The sequence below is a fragment of the Ovis canadensis genome, chromosome 14, assembly GCF_042477335.2.
Source record: "Ovis canadensis isolate MfBH-ARS-UI-01 breed Bighorn chromosome 14, ARS-UI_OviCan_v2, whole genome shotgun sequence".
In the NCBI taxonomy this organism is placed as follows: Eukaryota; Metazoa; Chordata; class Mammalia; order Artiodactyla; family Bovidae; genus Ovis; species Ovis canadensis.
In genome coordinates, this window is record NC_091258.1 from 52,171,736 (window position 1) to 52,191,666 (window position 19,931).

The window sequence follows — 19,931 nt, forward strand, 5'->3', positions numbered from 1 at the left end:
AAATTACACAGCATTTGAGATGTGAGAAGTGCTCAGATAACAGCAAAAACTCAGCACTTTCATGCATAAGATTCTCGTGTTGTCTTTCCTCCTGAGAGCTTTTTGGTGATGTTTCTCTGAAGTCCACGTTTGTGTTTTTGTTCCCATCATAGTTGCTCTCCCTTCCACAAGTGTTTATTAATTACATACTGTATGCCCCCATCCTATGCCAGATACTACACAAAACAAATGACTCCTGGATGGAAAGAAAGCTTCTTAGAAGAGACAGTTCCTGAGCCTTAAAGGAGAGTAGGAGGTACTTATGGAGAAGGGGGAGGGCATTAGGGGGAACTGGGGGGAGGCAGGCCCGGGGCTGGAGACAGCCCGCGTGTTGAGAGGGCTCCACAGAGTTCAGTGTCACTGAAACCCGAGGGGGAGGCAGGTGGGCAGGAGGTGCTGCCAGGGAGGAAGGTAGAGGAGATAAGGAAAGTGAGAAAATACCGAAAATTTTGTTTTCCTCCTTAGAGGCAGAAGCCACTTAATACAATCAGATTTTTCTTCAAAAAAAACTTGGATGGTTTATTCTTCAAAAACCTTAGTGCTGAAGGTATTATTAGAAGAAAGAGGTATAACTCTGCTGAGAGGCATGATTTTACGTGTTTGTATTATTTTTGAGTTTCTGGCCATCATCCCTTGTGCAGGTTCTAGAATACAGGTCTCAGCTGTGCCTTGGCCTGTGAGCTCCAGCCTGTTTTCCGTTATCGATGGGTCTGGAGAGTGCCTGTGATAACGTCACGGGGAAGGGCAGAGCACTAGTGAGAGGGTAGTGAAGCCAGCGGACATCTCGGGCCACAAGCAGGGGAGGCCACATCTTGGCGTGACAAGACTGTGCTGGTGAAGGGCCAGTGTGCTGGATAAAGGTGTGTGGCTCAGTTAGAAGAACAGCCTCATGGGCTGGGTCCCAGAACTTTTGTTCTGGGAAACTGTTCATACCAAGAACAGTTTATCTTTGTGAAATGAAAGACTCAGATGGCTATGGTTTGAGTCCTAGCTGAGGGTTGTTTTCTTCCAAATGGGAAAAGCAGCCCCTCCTAAGGAAGAGACTTCTGACTTCCCCCCAGCCCCAGAATGTTTCTACTGATGGCGCTTTAGAGCCTGTCTGGGTTGCGCCCCCCCGTGGGAGAGCCCAGGAGACTGATGGGCAGGGAGCTCAAGGAATTTGGCAGGCTTGTCATCGAGCTGTGGCTTGGACCCAGCAAATCTAGAAATCCTGCCTTTATACATCTTACTGTGTTAGCTGAAGTGCTGGTGTGTTGGAGCACAAGCGACAGAGAAGTATCTGTCAGAACACTCGTCGTGCCGCTCGAGCCAGCGTCTTCCTCACCAGCCTTCTCTCTCTCTCCTCCTCCACTCAGAAGAAGCAGAGGATGCTGTGAAAAGAGCTTGGGGTTTGTGTTCAGACAGACCTAGGTTCAGAACTCAGCTTTGGGCTTCCCTGGTGCTCAGTGGTAAAGAACCCGCTTGTCGATGTAGGAAATGCAAGTTTGATCCCTGGTCTGAAGATCCCCTGGAGAGGGAAATGGCAACCCACTCCAGTATTCTTGCCTGGGAAATCCCATGGACAGAGGAGCCTGGTAGGGTCTCCATGGGGGTCGCAGAACTTAGCGGCTAAGCAACAACAAAGGTTTAAGATTCAGCTTTTCTATTTTATAGCTGTGTAACCTTGAGCAAATCACTTCTCTGACTCTCTATTTCCTCGTCTATAAAACAAAGGATAACCGTGACCTCCCTGAGGCCTGCCATCGAATAGGCACTCATTCAGTGATCGTGAGTTCCCCAGTGGGACAGTTCGTATCACCTTAGGGATTTCCAGTTGGTCCGGGGTGTTTTCTGCCGCACTCCCAGTAAACTCTAGAGCGCTTGGCTGCTTCTGTATCATCAATGAGAGAATTAAAACACAAAAACAAAAACCCAAGGCTAAAAACAGCACAGACGGGCTTCCCTGGGGGCTCAGTGGTAAAGAATGAAAGAAACATTGCAGACGTGAGCCAAAGCAAGCTCTTTATTGGCTGAGCCCACCCGCGTCACGCTGCACTTTTGCCCCCGCCACTCCTATGCAGTTTTCCCCTTGTCCTTTCAGGCAGCTGCTTCTAGCCAGCCCCGCCTTAGTTGTTAGCGATGGTTTTCCGAACCCAGTCCAGAATGGAGGTCACCTTCACATACACACCATACTCGGCCACAGCACAGCTCTTGTCAAAGCTCAGGATCCCGGCCGCATACCAGGTGTCGTCTTCCTGGTCGTGAACGACGAAGGCGCTGCCGGCGTCACCATAGCAGGTGTCCTCCTGGTACTTGGACAGGCCAACGCAGAAGGTGTTCTCATTCAGAATGGGCTGCACCCCTACAGGGCTCGTAGCTGTCTTATTTTTAGGCGCGGCGTTGCCCTCATAGTGCTTCACACACTTGTCTTGGTCAGCCACAGGCAGCATGACGTACTTCAGATGCCCCGTAAAGTTGAAGTTTTCATTTCGCCCCCAGCCAGACACATAACCCACACGATCCACCGCCACATAATCTTTCGAAGGTAGGCAGATGGGCATTACTTTGTCATTGACGGGTACCTTCTGTCTGAGTTTGATGAGCCCAATGTCTACCTTGGAGTGGTCAGGGTGGAGAACCACCTTCTCCACCTCTACAAGCTGGTTCTTCCCCACATAGAGTCTTAAAGTAGGAGTGATGTCCTTTGCTTTTTTGTCACTAGTGTGACCCAGGTAGAGATTTTTAGCTGTGGTGAGGAGCCATCGTTCATTGATGAGCGTGGCTCCCGAGATGAGGTTATGGTGGGAGACCATCTTGGCCTGCCAGGGGAAGCTGCCTTTGGCATCCAGCGACCCACCTATGATCCTCTGCGTCTGGTCCACTGGGTGCTTGGGCTTTCCACACACTGTTGAGGAGAGCAAGACCATCATTAATAGGAGCAGGGTATGAGCGTCCTCTGGGCCGGGAAACATAAAAACGCCAACTCTTGCCGCGGTCCAAAACTATCGCTCTTCATGTCTCCAGGGCTAGAAACATTTACATGCTTTGCCCTTACCTTCTGCTCCTCCCGTCCCCAGTATTTACAGTTTAAAATTTTTTTTTTTAATGTTCACATCACTAAAGGAGAGTTCTGTTTCCTGCTTTTCTGACTCACAAATAGCACTGAAATTTTCAAACCCCAGCTGCTGAACTCTAGGTATATTTAAATGATTTATCACAACTAGAGGTCCACGATCCCTGAAATTCAGTGTAAGGACAAGGAGCTACCGAGGTTCATTCTCTCTGAATAAATAGGGACATGAAGCAATGTTGGCCGGAACACAGGTTTTATAGATAACTGCAGTCGACACCTGCCAGGTTAGCGATTCTACAGCCCAAATAGCAGAAGAGGATAGGCAAAATCCTCTTGTTCCAGGAGGGAAAGGAGAGAGCACAGCCCCTCCTGGTGACAGTGGGGTCCTGACCCTCCTCCAGCCTCTTGAAGCACCTTCCCATGGATTGCGGCTTTGTTCTGCCCTCCCTCAACCTGTTCTTCCTGCAGCTTGCTTTACCCTTGGCCCAGGGCTCTCTAGGTGGACTCTCTGTACAGATTCCCCTGATCCTCTGTGGGCAGTGTAGACAGTGGACTCAGTCAGTGCCTCGGAGGCCAGATGAACACATCCTTCGTGAACTTCAAGGGGCAGCGTCACCTGCCTGTGCACATCTCTGCCCAGCCACCTCTGGTCCCCCCACTCCCTGAACTTGGCTTGTGTGTGCCCAGAGGAAGCTTCATAGGGAGGATGTGCCTTGATGTTCCAATCAAGATGCCTGCCGTGCACCAACCCCTTAGTACCCACTTTCAGTCTGCTTCCCAGGCCCCTGGCTTCCTACCTGCCTCACATTCAGGGAGCTGCTGTCCAACGTTCTTATTTATCCACTGCTTCTTACTGTTAAAGGTGTACACTCCTGAAACAAAATGAAAAAAAATACAAGCTGAAAGGGACACTGTAGCTGGACCTAGCACTGGGAGAGAAGGTATTTAAAGAGCAGAATCAGAGAAGCAGGAGGAAGGAGAGCCAGGAAGGAGGAGGAACAGAAAAGCTCTGTGCTAGAAGCCAAGTGCTGGGGCTAGTGAAGCCCGGCAGGACGGATGGTGGTCTAGGTGGCCGTGGTGACTGTGCCAAGGCAGTACAGGGTTGGAATCAGGGTTCAAATCCTGACTTTCCCTCATACATGCTTCCTGAACTTGGGCAAAGTTATCAACCTCTCTATGCCTCAGTTTCTTCAGCAGTGAAATGGGAATAATAATCCTGTCTCTTGGAAATTCCCAAGTGGTCCAGTGGTTAGGATTCCAAGCTTCTAATTCGGGGGACACAGGTTCCATCCCTGGTCAGGAAGTTAAGTTCCCACAAGCTGTACAACTTGGCAAAAATAATAGTATCTCCAGAGGGGTGTTGTGAGGACCTCATGAGCAAATCCATGGAGAAAACTGTTCAAGTGCAGGAGCGTAGTGCTCACAAGGTGAGGGCTCCCTGCCATCATCACCATCATTGTTTTATATAGATCTCACCCTGAGATGGGTAGGCTATGTGGCATCACCTCCACTTAATAAGGAAGAAGACTCAAGGCTGAGGAGAGTTAATTTGCCCAAAAGGCTACAGCTGCCAGTGACAAAACCTTCATTAGAACCTGACTCTCCTGGCTCCAGAAAGCACATGCCCTTTCTGACCAGTCACTTGGCTCCATCCCCCGTGGAAGTGGAGGGACAGGAGGCATTCATCCAGGCCTTACCATCCCCATCAGTGCGAAGTTTGTAATAGGTTTTGCACTGATAGCGAACCGAGTACTCCACGTAGCCATTTTTAATCTTGGGGGCCTCTGGGCAGCTGACATCTGCAAAGGAAAAGAGGAAGAGAAGGTTCATAGCGGGGAACGGCCCCTGGAGACGCGAAAAGTCAGAACAGAAGAAGCTGGTTTGCACATCAAACTCCCTCCATCCCGAAAGGAGAGAGCACCAGCCCTTCCTGGTGACAACGGAGTCCTGACCCATCTCCAGCCTCTTGTAGCACATTCCCATGGATTGCGGTTTTGTTCTGCCCTTCCTTGACCTGTTCTTCCTGCAGCTTGCTTTACCCTTGGCCCAGGGATCTCTAGGTGGGCTCTCTGTACATACAGGGTCCCCTGATCCTCTGTGGACAGTGGATTCAGTCAGTGGCCAGGAGACCAGATGAACGCATCCCAAGTGAACTTCATGGGGAAGCATCACCTGCCTGTGCACGTCTCTGCCCGGCCAACTATGGTCCCCCCAGTCCCTGTCCTCGGCTGGTGTGTGCCCAGGGGAAGCCTCATAGGGAGGATGTGCCTTGAGGATGTTTCGATCAAGATACCTGCCATGCACCAACCCCTCCAGTACCCACTCTCAATCTGCTTCCCACGCCTGACTTCCTACCTTCTTCACATTCAGGGAGTTGCAGCCCAATGTCCTTGTTTATCCATTGCTTATTGTTAAAAGTATACACCCCTGAAACAAAAAGAAAAAAAAATGAGCCAAAAGCTGCACCTAGCACTAGAAGAGAAGGTGTTTAAAGGGCAGAGTCAGAGAAGTAGGAGCAGGGAGGGCTGGGGAAGAGGAGCAAGGGAGGAGCACTATGCTAAAAGCCAAGTGCTGGGGGCGCCAGTAAAGCTTGGCAGGACAGACAATGGGCAAGGTGACTGTGGCAGTCGTGGCAATAGTGGAGACGGTCTCAAGGCAGTCCGGGGTTGGGACAGGAGGACCCGGAGGCATTGGCCCAGGCTTACCATTTCCAGCACGCAGTTTGTAATATTTGTCACACTGATAGCGAACCGAGTACTCCACGTGGCCATTGGCAATCTCAGGGGCCTTTGGGCAGCTGCCGGCTGCAAAGGAAAACAGGAAGACAAGGTTCATTTTCAGAAACTGCCCCTAGAGACTGGAAAAATCAGGAGAGAAGAAACAGCATATCAACCTCCCACACCCCAAACGGAAGCCCAGGAGAGATTGCTGGCTGGCTGGCTCCCCAATGTTCTTTACGATACTGAAAGACCAGAGATCAGGATAAGGAGCAATTGGATTTTCCCAGAGAGCATGCAGATCTGATGGGCCCAAGTGGGATGCAGCAATGCGGCCAGGTACAGCCCTCGCCCAGAGGCAGACCTACCTGCAGCCTCACTGCCAGTTTCCACTGCAAGAAGCTGCCCACAGAGCAGGAGAGTGATGACAGCTGGAAGGACGCTGCAGAGAAGACAAAAAGGAGGGTGCTGCCGGTCTCCCCGCTTCAACACACACACTCCCCTCCTGTTACCTAGAAACCCCTCACCCACCCACATACATACTGTAGCAGCTTCCCAGTCACAGAGGTTCCCATGTGTTCCATGCTGCTGGGAATTCTACAGAAGCTTCAGAGAAGAGCAAGGAAGATTAGGAAGGGATTGGGCCTCAGTGTGTAGCAGGATTCAGGAAACACTAAATTGTTGACAACATATGAGCTCCTCAGCAAAGAGAAGCCTCCCTTGGGGTGGGAAGCACCCTGAGGTGCTGGGCTACGAGGGTTCCACTAATGAATGTGGGTATCTAGACAATGGGGTGGTGGTGGGCTTATCATTATGCTACTCTCTCTACTTTGGGGAATTTTTCATAATAGGAGGTTCCCTAAAATATAAAACACTGATGTAGTTGTTTCTATTATTTTATGAGAATTTGACTTCAGGAAGTCATATAGCGAACCCCCAAATTCCAGAAGGTTACCTGGATGATAACGGACTCCGTAGAAGCTTGACTGTGCACATGGGCATCAGCGCACAGGCCATACCCACCCGTGGACCATCTCCCTGGAAGATGGCAACTACTCAGAGATGGCTTGGTTAAGTTCCTAGTTTCATTATTTCAACATTTCAGAAAAAAAATTTGTCTGTTTTGATAAAATCTGAGTGCCTTGTGTCACTCAAATGTTTCGCTTCTGGTCTTTCTCATTATATGTTGTTTGTTTTTTTTTTTAATCTGCTAATAGGCATATTCAAAATGCCAGGGAGAAGTCCTTGGCAGTCCAATGGTTAGGACTCAAAGCTTTCACTGCAAAGGACCCAGGTTCAATCCCTGGTTGAAGAACTAAGATCCCGCAGCCATGTGGTGTGGCCAAAAAAGGGGGAAAAAACATCAGGAGGTCTACCACAGGAGCTACTGGCTTCCCCACAAAGATGAAAACTTTATAATCTCAAGGAAAAAGCTATTCCTTAGAGAGAGTCACGTCTCATGGGAAAGAAGACAGCACCATCTGAAAATGTTACCTTTTATGGACACAGAAAAGCAGAGAATTTTTGCACAGTAAACCTTTATTCACTATGTGTGTGCTCAGTCACCGAGTCATGCCCAACTCTTTGTGACCCAGTGGACTGTAGCCCACCAGGCTCCTCCATCCTTGGGATTTCCCAGGCAAGAATACTGGAGTAGGATTGCCATTCCATTCTCCAGGGGATCTTCCCAACCTAGGGATCGAATCCTGCATTGTCAGGCAGATTCTTTACCACTGAGCTGCCAGTGACACCCCAGGGAGAATGTTACAAAAAGAAGTGGTATGGGCAGCACAGGAATATGGCAAGAACCTTGAAGCTGATGTGCAAATGAATGAAATTTGGAAAACAATGAGGTAATGACTGAGAGGACTGCTCCAAATTCATAATTCCTAGAAGTCAAGGACCAAGCTTTAATCCATTTCCAATATCTCCTCCAGAACCTTATGCAGCACATAGAACATAGAGGATCCTCTACAAACACGCTACTATTTGGAAGATAATTCTTATCATAAATACTGGTTGAGCCTTGGTGCTTCCTGGCTCTAAAACCAAACACAGGAGTAGATTCCCCCAGGCAAAGAAGAGTGAAGTGAAGTGAAGTGAAGTTGCTTAGTCGTACCCAACTCTTCGCGACCCCGTGGTACTGTAGCCTACCAGGCTTCTCTGTCCATGGGATTTTCCAGGCAAGAATACTGGAGTTGGTTGCCATTTCCTTCTCCAGTGGATCTTCCCAACCCAGGGATCGAACCCAGGTCTCCCACATTGTAAGCAGATGCTTTTACCATCTGAGCCACCAGGGAAGTCTAAGAAGAGTGAGATCCACCCTAAATAATCAGGAGTCAGAGCCAAGGACAGAACAAACCCTGAGAAGCTTTGAGAGGATAAAAGATACTTGCACGCTGTGCATCAGAAAGCAAACAAAGTCTATGATTTATTCCATTTGCCTTATTTTTCTTCATTATATTTTTTGCATTTCTCCTGTAGGCCTCTCCTGTACCCAGGCTGTCATGTAGATAAAAGATATATCCAAAGAAGGATGAAATAATCCAGAGAAAAGTGAGGGATAGGAGCAAACTGTGGACTCACCTCATCTTTGGTGTGTCTGGCTCTGGAAGAGGAGTGCTGTTGGGGGCACCTGCTGATGCTTTTATGTCCCCAGTATCTCACTCCACCCCCTTCTTGATTTTGTAATTGCTGTGTCTCCACACTTTGGCCTTATTAAGGTTACTCACATTTTCCAGTAACAAAGCCACAAACAACCTCTCTGTTAAAGACTTCAGCTCTTGCTTCATGCTTATGTTTCCCCTGGTGTTCTTCATGCTTGAGCCAAAGAATCCTGGCCACATCACTACCCCATGCAGCTGCCAAAGGGTTTCCCGAAATGAGCCAGTGTGCAGGACAGGGGCAGGAACCGTCAATCTGGGTCTCTTTGTTCTTAATGCTTTTCAGCACTGGACAAAGCCCTTCTTGTGGTTGTTTCAAATCCATTAGAGACACTCCTGCAATCTGGTTGAGACGGGGCTCTCAAGTAAACATTTCCTTTTCACAATCATGTCCCCCACACTGTGTTGCCATCTTCCTATTCTGCAAAGCTCTCCAACCTGAAATCAGTAAAATGTACTCATTGTGTCTTCTCTGATTGCTTGTTCCAACAAATCACACAGAATGGTTAAGGCTATAGTGTAGATGCAAACTATACTCAATGGTAGTGCTTATCATGGTTTTATTGTTGTTTTTCAGTTGCTCAGTCGTGTCCAGCTCTTTGCAACCCATGGGCTACAGCACGCCAGGTTTCCCTGTTCTTCACTATCTCCTGGAGTTTGCTCAAACTCATGTCCATTGAGTCAGTGATGCCATCCAACCAGCTCATCCTCTGTCACCCCCTTCTCCTGCCTTCAATCTTTCCCAACATCAGGGTTTTTTCCAGTGAGTCAGCTCTTTGCATCAGGTAGCCAAACTATTGGAGCTTCAGCTTCAGCATCAGTCCTTCCAATGAATATTTAGGGTCAATTTCCTTTAGGATTGACTGGTTTGATCTCCTTGCTGTCCCCAGGACTCTCAAGAGTCTTCTCCAGCACCATAGTTCAAAAGCATCAATTCTTTGGCACTCAGCCTTCCTTATGTTCCAACTCTCACCTTCATACATGACTACTGGAAAAACCATAGCTTTAACTATACAGACCTTGTTGGCAAAGTGATGTCTGTGCTTTTTAATATGCTATCTAGGTTTGTCATAGCTTTTCTTCCAAGGAGCAAGCGTCTTTTAATTTCACAGCTGTAGCCACTATCCCCAGTGATTTTGGAGCCCACGAAAATAAATTAAGTCTCTCACTGTTTCCATTGTTTCCCCATTTATTTGCCATGAGGTGATGGGACTGGATGCCATGATCTTAGTTTTTTTAATGTTGCATTTTAGGCTGATTTTCATTGTCCTCTTTCACCTTCATCAAGAGGCTCTTTAGTTCCTCTTCATTTTCTGCCATAAGGGTGGTGTCATCTGCATATCTCAAGTTATTGATATTTCTCCTGGCAATCTTGATTCCAGCTTGAGCTTCAGCCAGCCCAGCATTTCACATGATGTACTCTGCATGTCAGTTAAATAAGGTGACAATATACAGCCTTAATGTATTCCTTTCCAAATTTTAAACCAGTCAGTTGTTCCAGGTCCATTTCTAACTGTTGCTAACTGCAAATGTCTGCAGCTGAGTACTATTCAGCTTTAATAATACTCATTTCATTTATAAAAGCCCAGTGGTTCTTAGAGTGTGCAGAAGAATCCCTCTGGGATATTTAATGTGGTGCTGATGTAATAGCAAAGTAACTGGAAACAGCACAAGTGTTTATCAATAGGAGAATGGCTAAATAATGTGTGATCTATTTGTATAACAAGATTACACAGCCATGAGAATGAATGAACTATGAAAGAACATGGATAGTTTTATAAACATAAATTTTAAAGAGAACTTCAAGTTTCAGGAGACTATATTGTGAATGATACTGCTTTTAGAAAGCTCAAAACCAAGCAAACTCAGTAATGGATTCTAAAATATGACACCAAAATCACAAGCAGCAAAAAAAAAAAAAAAGGATAAGTTGGGCTTCATCAAAATTTAAAACTTTAGTGCATCAAAAGAAAATACCAAGAAAGTAAAAAAAATAGTCTATGAATAGGAGAAAGTTTTTACAAATCATGTATCCAGTAAGGATTTACTGTCCAGACTATATAAAGAACTCTTACAGCAACAAAATGAAAAACAACCCAATTAAACATGAACAAATGATATGAATAAACATTTTTCCAATAAAGATATAAAAAAATGATCAGCAAGTACATGAAAAATGATCAGCACTGTTGGAAAATGTCATTAAGGACATGCAAAACTGCAAGATACCACCTTACACCTACAAGCATGTGTGTGCAGTCAGTCGTGTTCAACTCTTGATGACCTCATTATAGCCTGCCAGGCTCCTTTCCAGGAGAGGATACTGCAGCAGGTTGCCATTTCCTCCTCCAGGGGATCTTCTCAACCCAGTAATCAAACCCACATCTCTTGCATCCCCTGCATTAGTGGGCTGGTTCTTTACCACTGAGCCACCTGGGAAGCCTCCACCTACAAGTATGGCTACAAATAAAAGAAAAAAAAATTAAGTCTTGGCAAGAATGTGGAGAAATTGGCACTCCCAGCCATTGCTGGTGGGAATGTAAAATGGAGTAGTATTTGGAAAACAGTAATGACGGTTCCTCAAAAATCCTAACCTAGAATTATTAATACTATATGACCCAGTGATTCCACCTCCAGGTATTTAAGCCCAAAACAATTGAAAATGGACTCAAACAGATTCTTGCACACCAGTGTTCACTGCAACATCATTCACAATATCCAAGGGTAGGAACAACTCAAATGTCCTTCAACAGATGAATGGATGAAAATACATACAGTGGAATATTGCTCACTTATAAGAACTTCTGATATATGCCATGACATGAATAAACTTTGAAAATATTATGTGAAGTGAAAGAAACCAGAAACAAAAAACAAATACATGATTCCACTTGTATAAAGTGTCTAGAAAAGGGAAAATCATCAAGGCAGAAAGTAGAATAGAGGTCACCGGGGTGCGGGGGAGGGGTGTGTGCAGCAGGGGAAGGAAAGGGAAAATATTGCTTAATGGGTACAGAGTTTCTGCTTGGAATGATGAAAAAGTTTTGGAAATGGTGGTTGCACAACATTGCAAATACAATGAATGCCACTGAGTTGTATACTTCAAAGCTGTTAAAATCAGAAATTTCATATTATATATATTTTATTATAATAACAAATTCAAAAAAAGTTAATGAACTTTTTCTTGGTCAGTTTAAAAAAAAAAAAACAAGCAATACCAAACAATATGTTTCTATAATGAGGCATAGATACCAAGAAAACAAAAACTTTATTTTTAAAAATTTTAATAGAACAGAAAACACAAAATTAAAATATTACCTCTTGTAGGGAGGCAGAAGGAAGGCATGAGAGGCGTGTTCAGTTCAGTTCAGTTCAGTTGCTCAGTTGTGTCCGACTCTTTGCGACCCCATGAATCGCAACATACCAGGCCTCCCTGTCCATCACCAACTCCCGGAGTTCACTCAGACTCATGTCCATCGAGTCAGTGATGCCATCCAGCCATCTCATCCTCTGTCATCCCCTTCTAGGTAAATATAAATACAAATACATTCTTGTTAATGATCCAGCTTTTGGACTGGGTAATGGGCTCATGAAAGTACATTTTATTGTGCTTTATTTTATTTTATTTTTTTTAGTTTTTTATTTTTTTAATTTTAAAATCTTTAATTCTTACATGTGTTCCCAAACATGAACCCCCCTCCCACCTCCCTCCCCATAACATCTCTGTGGGTCATCCCCATGCACCAGCCCCAAGCATGCTGTATCCTGCGTCAGACATAGACTGGCGATTCAATTCTTACATGATAGTATACATGTTACAATGCCATTCTCCCAAATCATCCCACCCTCTCCCTCTCCCTCTGAGTCCAAAAGTCCGTTATACACAGCTGTGTCTTTTTTCCTGTCTTGCATACAGGGTCGTCATTGCCATCTTTCTAAATTCCATATATATGTGTTAGTATGCTGTATTGGTGTTTTTCTTTCTGGCTTACTTCACTCTGTATAATCAGCTCCAGTTTCATCCATCTCATCAGAACTGATTCAAATGAATTCTTTTTAACGGCTGAGTAATACTCCATTGTGTATATGTACCACAGCTTTCTTATCCATTCATCTGCTGATGGACATCTAGGTTGTTTCCACGTCCTGGCTATTATAAACAGTGCTGCGATGAACATTGGGGTACATGTGTCTCTTTCAATTCTGGTTTCCTCGGTGTGTATGCCCAGAAGTGGGATTGCTGGGTCATAAGGTAGTTCTACTTGCAACTTTTTAAGGAATCTCCACACTGTTCTCCATAGTGGCTGTACTAGTTTGCATTCCCACCAACAGTGTAGGAGGGTTCCCTTTCCTCCACACCCTCTCCAGCATTTATTGCTTGCAGACTTTTGGGTCGCAGCCATTCTGACTGATGTGAAGTGGTACCTCATTGTGGTTTTGATTTGCATTTCTCTAATAATGAGTGATGTTGAGCATCTTTTCATGTGTTTGTTAGCCATCCATATGTCTTCTTTGGAGAAATGTCTATTTAGTTCTTTGGCCCATTTTTTGATTGGGTCATTTATTTTTCTGGAATTGAGCTGCATAAGTTGCTTGTATATTTTTGAGATTAGTTGTTTGTCAGTTGCTTCATTTGCTATTATTTTCTCCCATTCAGAAGGCTGTCTTTTCACCTTGCTTAAATTTTCCTTTGTTGTGCAGAAGCTTTTAATTTTAATTAGGTCCCATTTGTTTAATTTTGCTTTTATTTCCAGAATTCTGGGAGGTGGATCATAGAGGATCCTGCTGTGATTTATGTCTGAGAGTGTTTTGCCTATGTTCTCCTCTAGGAGTTTTATAGTTTCTGGTCTTACATTTAGATCTTTAATCCATTTTGAGTTTATTTTTGTGTGTGGTGTTAGAAAGTGATCTAGTTTCATTCTTTTACAAGTGGTTGACCAGTTTTCCCAGCACCACTTGTTAAAGAGATTGTCTTTACTCCATTGTATATTCTTGCCTCCTTTGTCAAAGATAAGGTGTCCATATGTGTGTGGATTTTTCTCTGGGCTTTCTATTTTGTTCCATTGATCTATATGTCTGTCTTTGTGCCAGTACCATACTGTCTTGATGACTGTGGCTTTGTAGTAGAGCCTGAAGTCAGGCAAGTTGATTCCTCCAGTTCCATTCTTATTTCTCAAGATTGCTTTGGCAATTCGAGGTTTTTTGTATTTCCATACAAATCTTGAAATTATTTGTTCTAGTTCTGTGAAAAATATGGCTGGTAGCTTGATAGGGATTGCATTGAATTTGTAAATTGCTTTGGGTAGTATACTCATTTTCACTATATTGATTCTTCTGATCCATGAACATGGTATATTTCTCCATCTATTAGTGTCCTCTTTGATTTCTTTCATCAGTGTTTTATAGTTTTTTATATATAGGTCTTTAGTTTCTTTAGGTAGATATATTCCTAAGTATTTTATTCTTTTTGTTGCAATGGTGAATGGAATTGTTTCCTTAATTTCTTTTTCTACTTTCTCATTATTAGTGTATAGGAATGCAAGGGATTTCTGTGTGTTGATTTTATATCCTGCAACTTTACTATATTCATTGATGAGCTCTAGTAATTTTCTGGTGGAGTCTTTAGGGTTTTCCATGTAGAGGATCATGTCATCTGCAAACAGTGAGAGTTTTACTTCTTCTTTTCCAATTTGGATTCCTTTTATTTCTTTTTCTGCTCTGATTGCTGTGGCCAAAACTTCCAGAACTGTGTTGAATAGTAGCGGTGAAAGTGGACACCCTTGTCTTGTTCCAGACTTTAGGGGAAATGCTTTCAATTTTTCACCATTGAGGATAATGTTTGCTGTGGATTTGTCATATATAGCTTTTATTATGTTGAGGTATGTTCCTTCTATTCCTGCTTTCTGGAGAGTTTTTTATCATAAATGAATGTTGAATTTTGTTAAAGGCCTTCTCTGCATCTATTGAGATAATCATATGGTTTTTATTTTTCAATTTGTTAATGTGGTGAATTACATTGATTGATTTGCAGATATTGAAGAATCCTTGCATCCCTGGGATAAAGCCCACTTGGTCATGGTGTATGATCTTTTTAATGTGTTGTTGGATTCTGATTGCTAGAATTTTGTTGAGGATTTTTGCATCTATGTTCATCAGTGATATTGGCCTGTAGTTTTCTTTTTTTGTGACATCTTTGTCAGGTTTTGGTATTAGGGTGATGGTGGCCTCATAGAATGAGTTTGGAAGTTTACCTTCCTCTGCAATTTTCTGGAAGAGTTTGAGTAGGATAGGTGTTAGCTCTTCTCTAAATTTTTGGTAGAATTCAGCAGTGAAGCCGTCTGGACCTGGGCTTTTGTTTGCTGGAAGATTTCTGATTACAGTTTCAATTTCTGTGCTTGTGATGGGTCTGTTAAGATTTTCTATTTCTTCCTGGTTCAGTTTTGGAAAATTGTACTTTTCTGAGAATTTGTCCATTTCTTCCACGTTGTCCATTTTATTGGCATACAACTGCTGATAGTAGTCTCTTATGATCCTTTGTATTTCTGTGTTGTCTGTTGTGATCTCTCCATTTTCATTTCTAATTTTATTGATTTGATTTTTCTCTCTTTGCTTCTTGATGAGTCTGGCTAATGGTTTGTCAATTTTATTTATCCTTTCAAAGAACCAGCTTTCGGCTTTGTTGATTTTTGCTATGGTCTCTTTTGTTTCTTTTGCATTTATTTCTGCCCTAATTTTTAAGATTTCTTTCCTTCTACTAACTCTGGGGTTCTCCAATTCTTCCTTTTCTAGTTGCTTTAGTTGTAGAGTTAGGTTATTTATTTGGCTTTTTTCTTGTTTCTTGAGGTATGCCTGTATTGCTATGAACTTTCCTCTTAGCACTGCTTTTATAGTGTCCCACAGGTTTTGGGTTGTTGTGTTTTCATTTTCATTAGTTTCTATGCATATTTTGATTTCTTTTTTGATTTCTTCTGTGATTTGTTGGTTATTCAGAAGTGTGTTGTTCAACCTCCATATGTTGGAATTTTTAATAGTTTTTCTCCTGTAATTGAGATCTAATCTTAATGCATTATGGTCTGTGCTTTATTTTAAAAAGACGTATCACACATATATATTTCACATACAGTATTTATGCTTAGTCACTCAGTCATGTCTGACTCTTTGCAGCCCCATGGACTGTAGCCCGCCAGGCTTCTCTGTCCTTGGGGGTTTTCCAGGCAAGAATACTGGAGCGGGTTGCCATTCCCTTCTCCAGGAGATCTTCCCAACCCAGGGATTAAACCCAGGTCTCCTGTATTGCAGGCATCTGGATTCTTTACCCTCTGAGCCTCCAGGGAATCAACATTTAAAAATACGAAGATAGAGGAGTCACCTGATAGACTTAAGAAGCAAAGCCCAGCCCCTCCTCCCAGAGGAGTGATTCAGCAGGTCTGAGCAGGGTCTGTGAATCTGCATTCTAGATGGCCATAACTTCTCCTGGCCTGTACAACCACTCAGTTCCGTGGTCCCGTGAAATGAGGCAAAGGCTTTCTCTTTGGGCTGCAGCTGCCCCTTGTAAGGGATCTAAAATAAAATATTTCTCACCACCACTATCGAATAAATATTCAGGTACACAAAAATTTGCACTTCTCTTCCAAACAAAACCTGAACTCTGTTACACCAACCCCAGCTCTGGGGCAACAAGGGAAATTTACAGCCTCCCTGCCCTGGGCATTTTTTATTAGCTTTAACAACAAACTGCATGATAGTAAAACTGCTTTGAACATTCTTGCACATGTCTTTCAGTGGATGCATTATTTCTCTTGGGTAAATACTTTATTGTGTCAACGGTGGGAATATATTTAGCTTTGATATTAATAGATACTACCAAACAGTTCTCCAGTACACACTCCCAACAGCAATATGACAAAGCTCCTATTGATCCATATCCTTGCCAATGCACTACAATTTTAGCCATTCTGGTGCAGTGAAATATAATAATGGCTTTAATTTGCATTTCCTGGACATCAAATGTTATGTACTCTTTTTTGTATTCTTGTTGGTCCTTTTAGATATCCTCTCTATGAAATGCTTTGTTGATTTGATTTAGGAGGTTTTTTTCCTAAGATATTTTGAACACTAATCTTCTGTTAGGTAAATGTATTGTCAACATCTTTCATTCTAAGACATGTCTTTTCACACTCTTCATTGTGTATTTTGATGAACAGAAGTACAGTAGTTCTGAATTTTAATAAGTCCTAATTTATCAGTTTTTTAAATTTTACAGTGAGTGTTTTTTTGTGTCCTGATTAAGAAATCTTCACCTATAAAATTATGACAACATTTTCTCTTTTTAAAAAATCTTTTTATTTTGTATTGGGGTATAGCCAGTTAACAAAAAATGTTGTGGTAGTTTCAGGTGAACAGCCAAGGGACTCAGCCACACATATACATATTTCCATTCTCCCCCAAACTCCCTCCCATCCAGGCTGCCACATAACACTTGTGCTCTATGGTAGGTCCTTGTTGGTTATCCATCTTAAATACAGCAGTCTGTACATGTCCATCCCAAACTCCCTAACTATCCCTTTCCCCCATCCTTCCCTCTGAGACAACCATAAGCTCTATAACAACATTCTCTTAAATTATATTCTAGAAGTCTGTGATCTATATGGAATTAATGTTGGTGTATGATGTGAGATGAATGTTCAGGTTTATCTTTCCATATAGATAAGCAATTGCTCCAATAGCATTTTCTATAATGATCACCCTTTGCCCCTAAATTGCAGAGGTGTCTTTTTTAGAAGTTAGATGACCAAATATGTGTTGGTCTCTTTCTGTATTCTTTATTCAGTTCCATGAATCTATTTGTTTAATCTTGGGCCAAAGTCACAGTCTTACTAAGGAACAGTTAATAGGAAATCTTGCTGTCTGGTATTTTGTTGCTTAGTTGCCAAGTCGTATCTGATTCTTTTATGATTCCATGGACTGTAGCCCACCAGGCTCCTCTGTCCATGGGATTTTGCAGGTAAGAATACTGGAGTGGGCAGCCACTCCGCACTCCAGGGGATCTCCCTGACCCAGGGACTGAAACCCAGTCTCCTCAATTGCACTCAGATTCTTTACCGTCTGAGCCACCAAGCCCTTCTGGTATTTTCAGTTCAGTTCGGTTCAGTTCAGTCGCTCAGTCTTGTCCGACTGTTTGCGACCCCATGAATCACAGCACGCCAGGCCTCCCTGTCCATCACCAACTCCCGGAGTTCACCCAAACACATGTGTGTCAAGTCGGTGATGCCATCCAGCCATCTCACCCTCTGTTATCCCCTTCTTCTCCTGCCCTCAATCCCTCCCAGCATCAGAGTCTTTTGCAATGAGTCAACTCTTCGCATGAGGTGGCCAAAGTATTGGAGTTTCAGCCTCAGCATCATTCCTTCCAATGAACAGCCAGGACTGATCTCCTTTAGGATGGACTGGTTGGATCTCCTTGCAGTCGAAGGGACTCGCAAGAGTCTTCTCCAGCACCACAGTTCAAAAGCAGTCTTCAAAATTCTTTGGCGCTCAGCTTTCTTCACCGTCCAACTTTCACATCCATACATGACCACTGGAAAAACCATAGCCTTGATTAGACGGACCTTTGTTGGCAAAGTAATGTCTGCTTTTGAATATGCTATCTAGGTTGGTCATAACTTTCCTTCCAAGGAGTAAGCGTCTTTTAATTTCATGGCTGCAGTCACCATCTGCAGTGATTTTGCAGCCCAAAAAAATAAAGTTTGACGCTGCTTCCTCATCTATTTGCTGTGAAGTGATGGGACCAGATGCCATGATCTTCGTTTTCTGAATGTTGAGCTTTAAGCCAACTTTTTCACTCTCCTCTTTCACTTTCATCAAGAGGCTTTTTAGTTCCTCTTCACTTTCTGCCATAAGGGTGGTGTCATCTGCCTATCTGAGGTGATTGATATTTCTCCCAGCAATCCTGATTCCAGCTTGTACTTCTTCCAGCCCAGCGTTTCCCATGATGTACTCTGCATAGAAGTTAAATAAGCAGGGTGACGCCTTGACATACTCCCTTTCCTATTTGGAACCAGTCTGTTGTTCCATGTCCAGTTCTAACTGTCACTTCCTGACCTGCATATAGGTTTCTCAAGAGGCAGGTCAAGTGGTCTGGTATTCCCATCTCTTTCAGAATTTTCCACAGTTTATTGTGATCCACACAGTCAAAGGTTTTGACATAGTCAATAAAGCAGACATAGATGTTTTTCTGGAACTCTTTTGCTTTTTCCATGATCCAGCAGATGTTGGCAATTTGATCTCTGGTTACTCTGCCTTTTCTAAAACCAGCTTGACCATCTGGAAGTTCACGGTTCATTCTCCTCCTTAGATGACCAAATATGTGTTGGTCTCTTTCTGTATTCTTTATTCAGTTCCATGAACCTGTTTGTTTAATCTTGGGCCAAAGTCACAGTCTTACTAAGGAACAGTTAATAGGAAATTTTGCTATCTGGTATTTTGTTGTTGGTTAGTTGCCAGGTCATGTCTGACTCTTTTATGATCCCGTGGACTGTAACCCGCCAGGCTCCTCTGTCCATGGGATTTTGCAGATAAGAATACTGAAGTGGGTAGCCATTCCACTCTCCTGGGTTGATCACCTGACCCAGGGATCGAACCCCAGTCTCCTTAATTGCACTCAGATTCTTTACTGTCTGAGCCACCAGGGAAGCCCACCTGGTATTTTAGGTATTCCAAATTTATTCTTCTTCCTCAAGATTGTTCTGACTGACTACTCTAGGTCTTTTGCATTTTATATCAATTTTAGTTTTTATTGGAGTACAGTTGACGTACAATGCTGTGTTAGTTTCTGCTGTACAGCTAAGTGAATCAGTTATACATGTACATATATCCACTCTTTTTTAGGTTCTATTCCTATATAGATCATCACAGAGTATTGAGTAGAGTTCCCTGTGCTAGTCAGTAGGTCCTTATCAGTTATCTAGTTTATATATAGTAGTGTGTATATGCGGAGAAGGCAATGGAACCCCACTCCAGGACTCTTGCCCAGAAAATCCCAGGGACGGAGGAGCCTGGTGGGCTGCCGTCTGTGGGGTTGCAGAGTTGGACACGACTGAAGCGACTTAGCAGCAGCAGTGTGTATATGTCAGTCCTAATCTTCCAATTTATCCCTCCCTTCCCCCTTGGTAACCTTAGGTTTGTTTTCTACATCTGTGACTCTATTTCTGTCTTATAAATAGGTTCATTTGTACCATTTTTTAGATTCCACATATAAGTGATACCATGTGATATTTGTGTTTCTCTGACTAACTTCACTCAGCGCAACAATCTCTAGATCCACATGTGTTGCTGCAAACAGTAATATTTCATTCTTTTTATGGCTGAGTGATATTCCATTGTATATACATATGCCATGCCTCCTTATCCTTTCCTCTATCGATGGCCCTTTAGCGTGTGTCCATATCCTAGTTACTATAA

General features: G+C 43.4%; 1 protein-coding gene across 4 annotated transcripts; it reads right to left on the reverse strand.

The window, feature by feature from the left end:
• Nucleotides 1–2,023: 2,023 nt before the first annotated feature.
• On the reverse strand, nucleotides 2,024–10,073 carry LOC138418669 (haptoglobin). 4 transcript variants are annotated; one of them, XM_069550258.1, is made up of 9 exons: nucleotides 8,395–8,625; nucleotides 7,928–8,111; nucleotides 6,764–6,846; nucleotides 6,177–6,250; nucleotides 5,797–5,895; nucleotides 5,447–5,518; nucleotides 4,789–4,890; nucleotides 3,889–3,963; nucleotides 2,024–2,923 (listed from the first exon to the last, which is right to left on the reverse strand). In XM_069550258.1, exons 2-9 carry the CDS (start codon nucleotides 8,069–8,071, stop codon nucleotides 2,145–2,147), a joined length of 1,428 nt encoding a protein of 475 aa, XP_069406359.1. In that variant the 5' UTR covers nucleotides 8,072–8,111; nucleotides 8,395–8,625; the 3' UTR covers nucleotides 2,024–2,144. The 4 variants fall into 4 exon arrangements, with proteins under 4 accessions (XP_069406359.1, XP_069406360.1, XP_069406362.1 ...); XM_069550259.1 differs by lacking the exon at nucleotides 6,764–6,846 and having other exon boundaries at nucleotides 7,963–8,111; XM_069550261.1 differs by lacking the exons at nucleotides 6,764–6,846; nucleotides 7,928–8,111 and having other exon boundaries at nucleotides 8,395–10,073.
• Nucleotides 10,074–19,931: the final 9,858 nt, after the last annotated feature.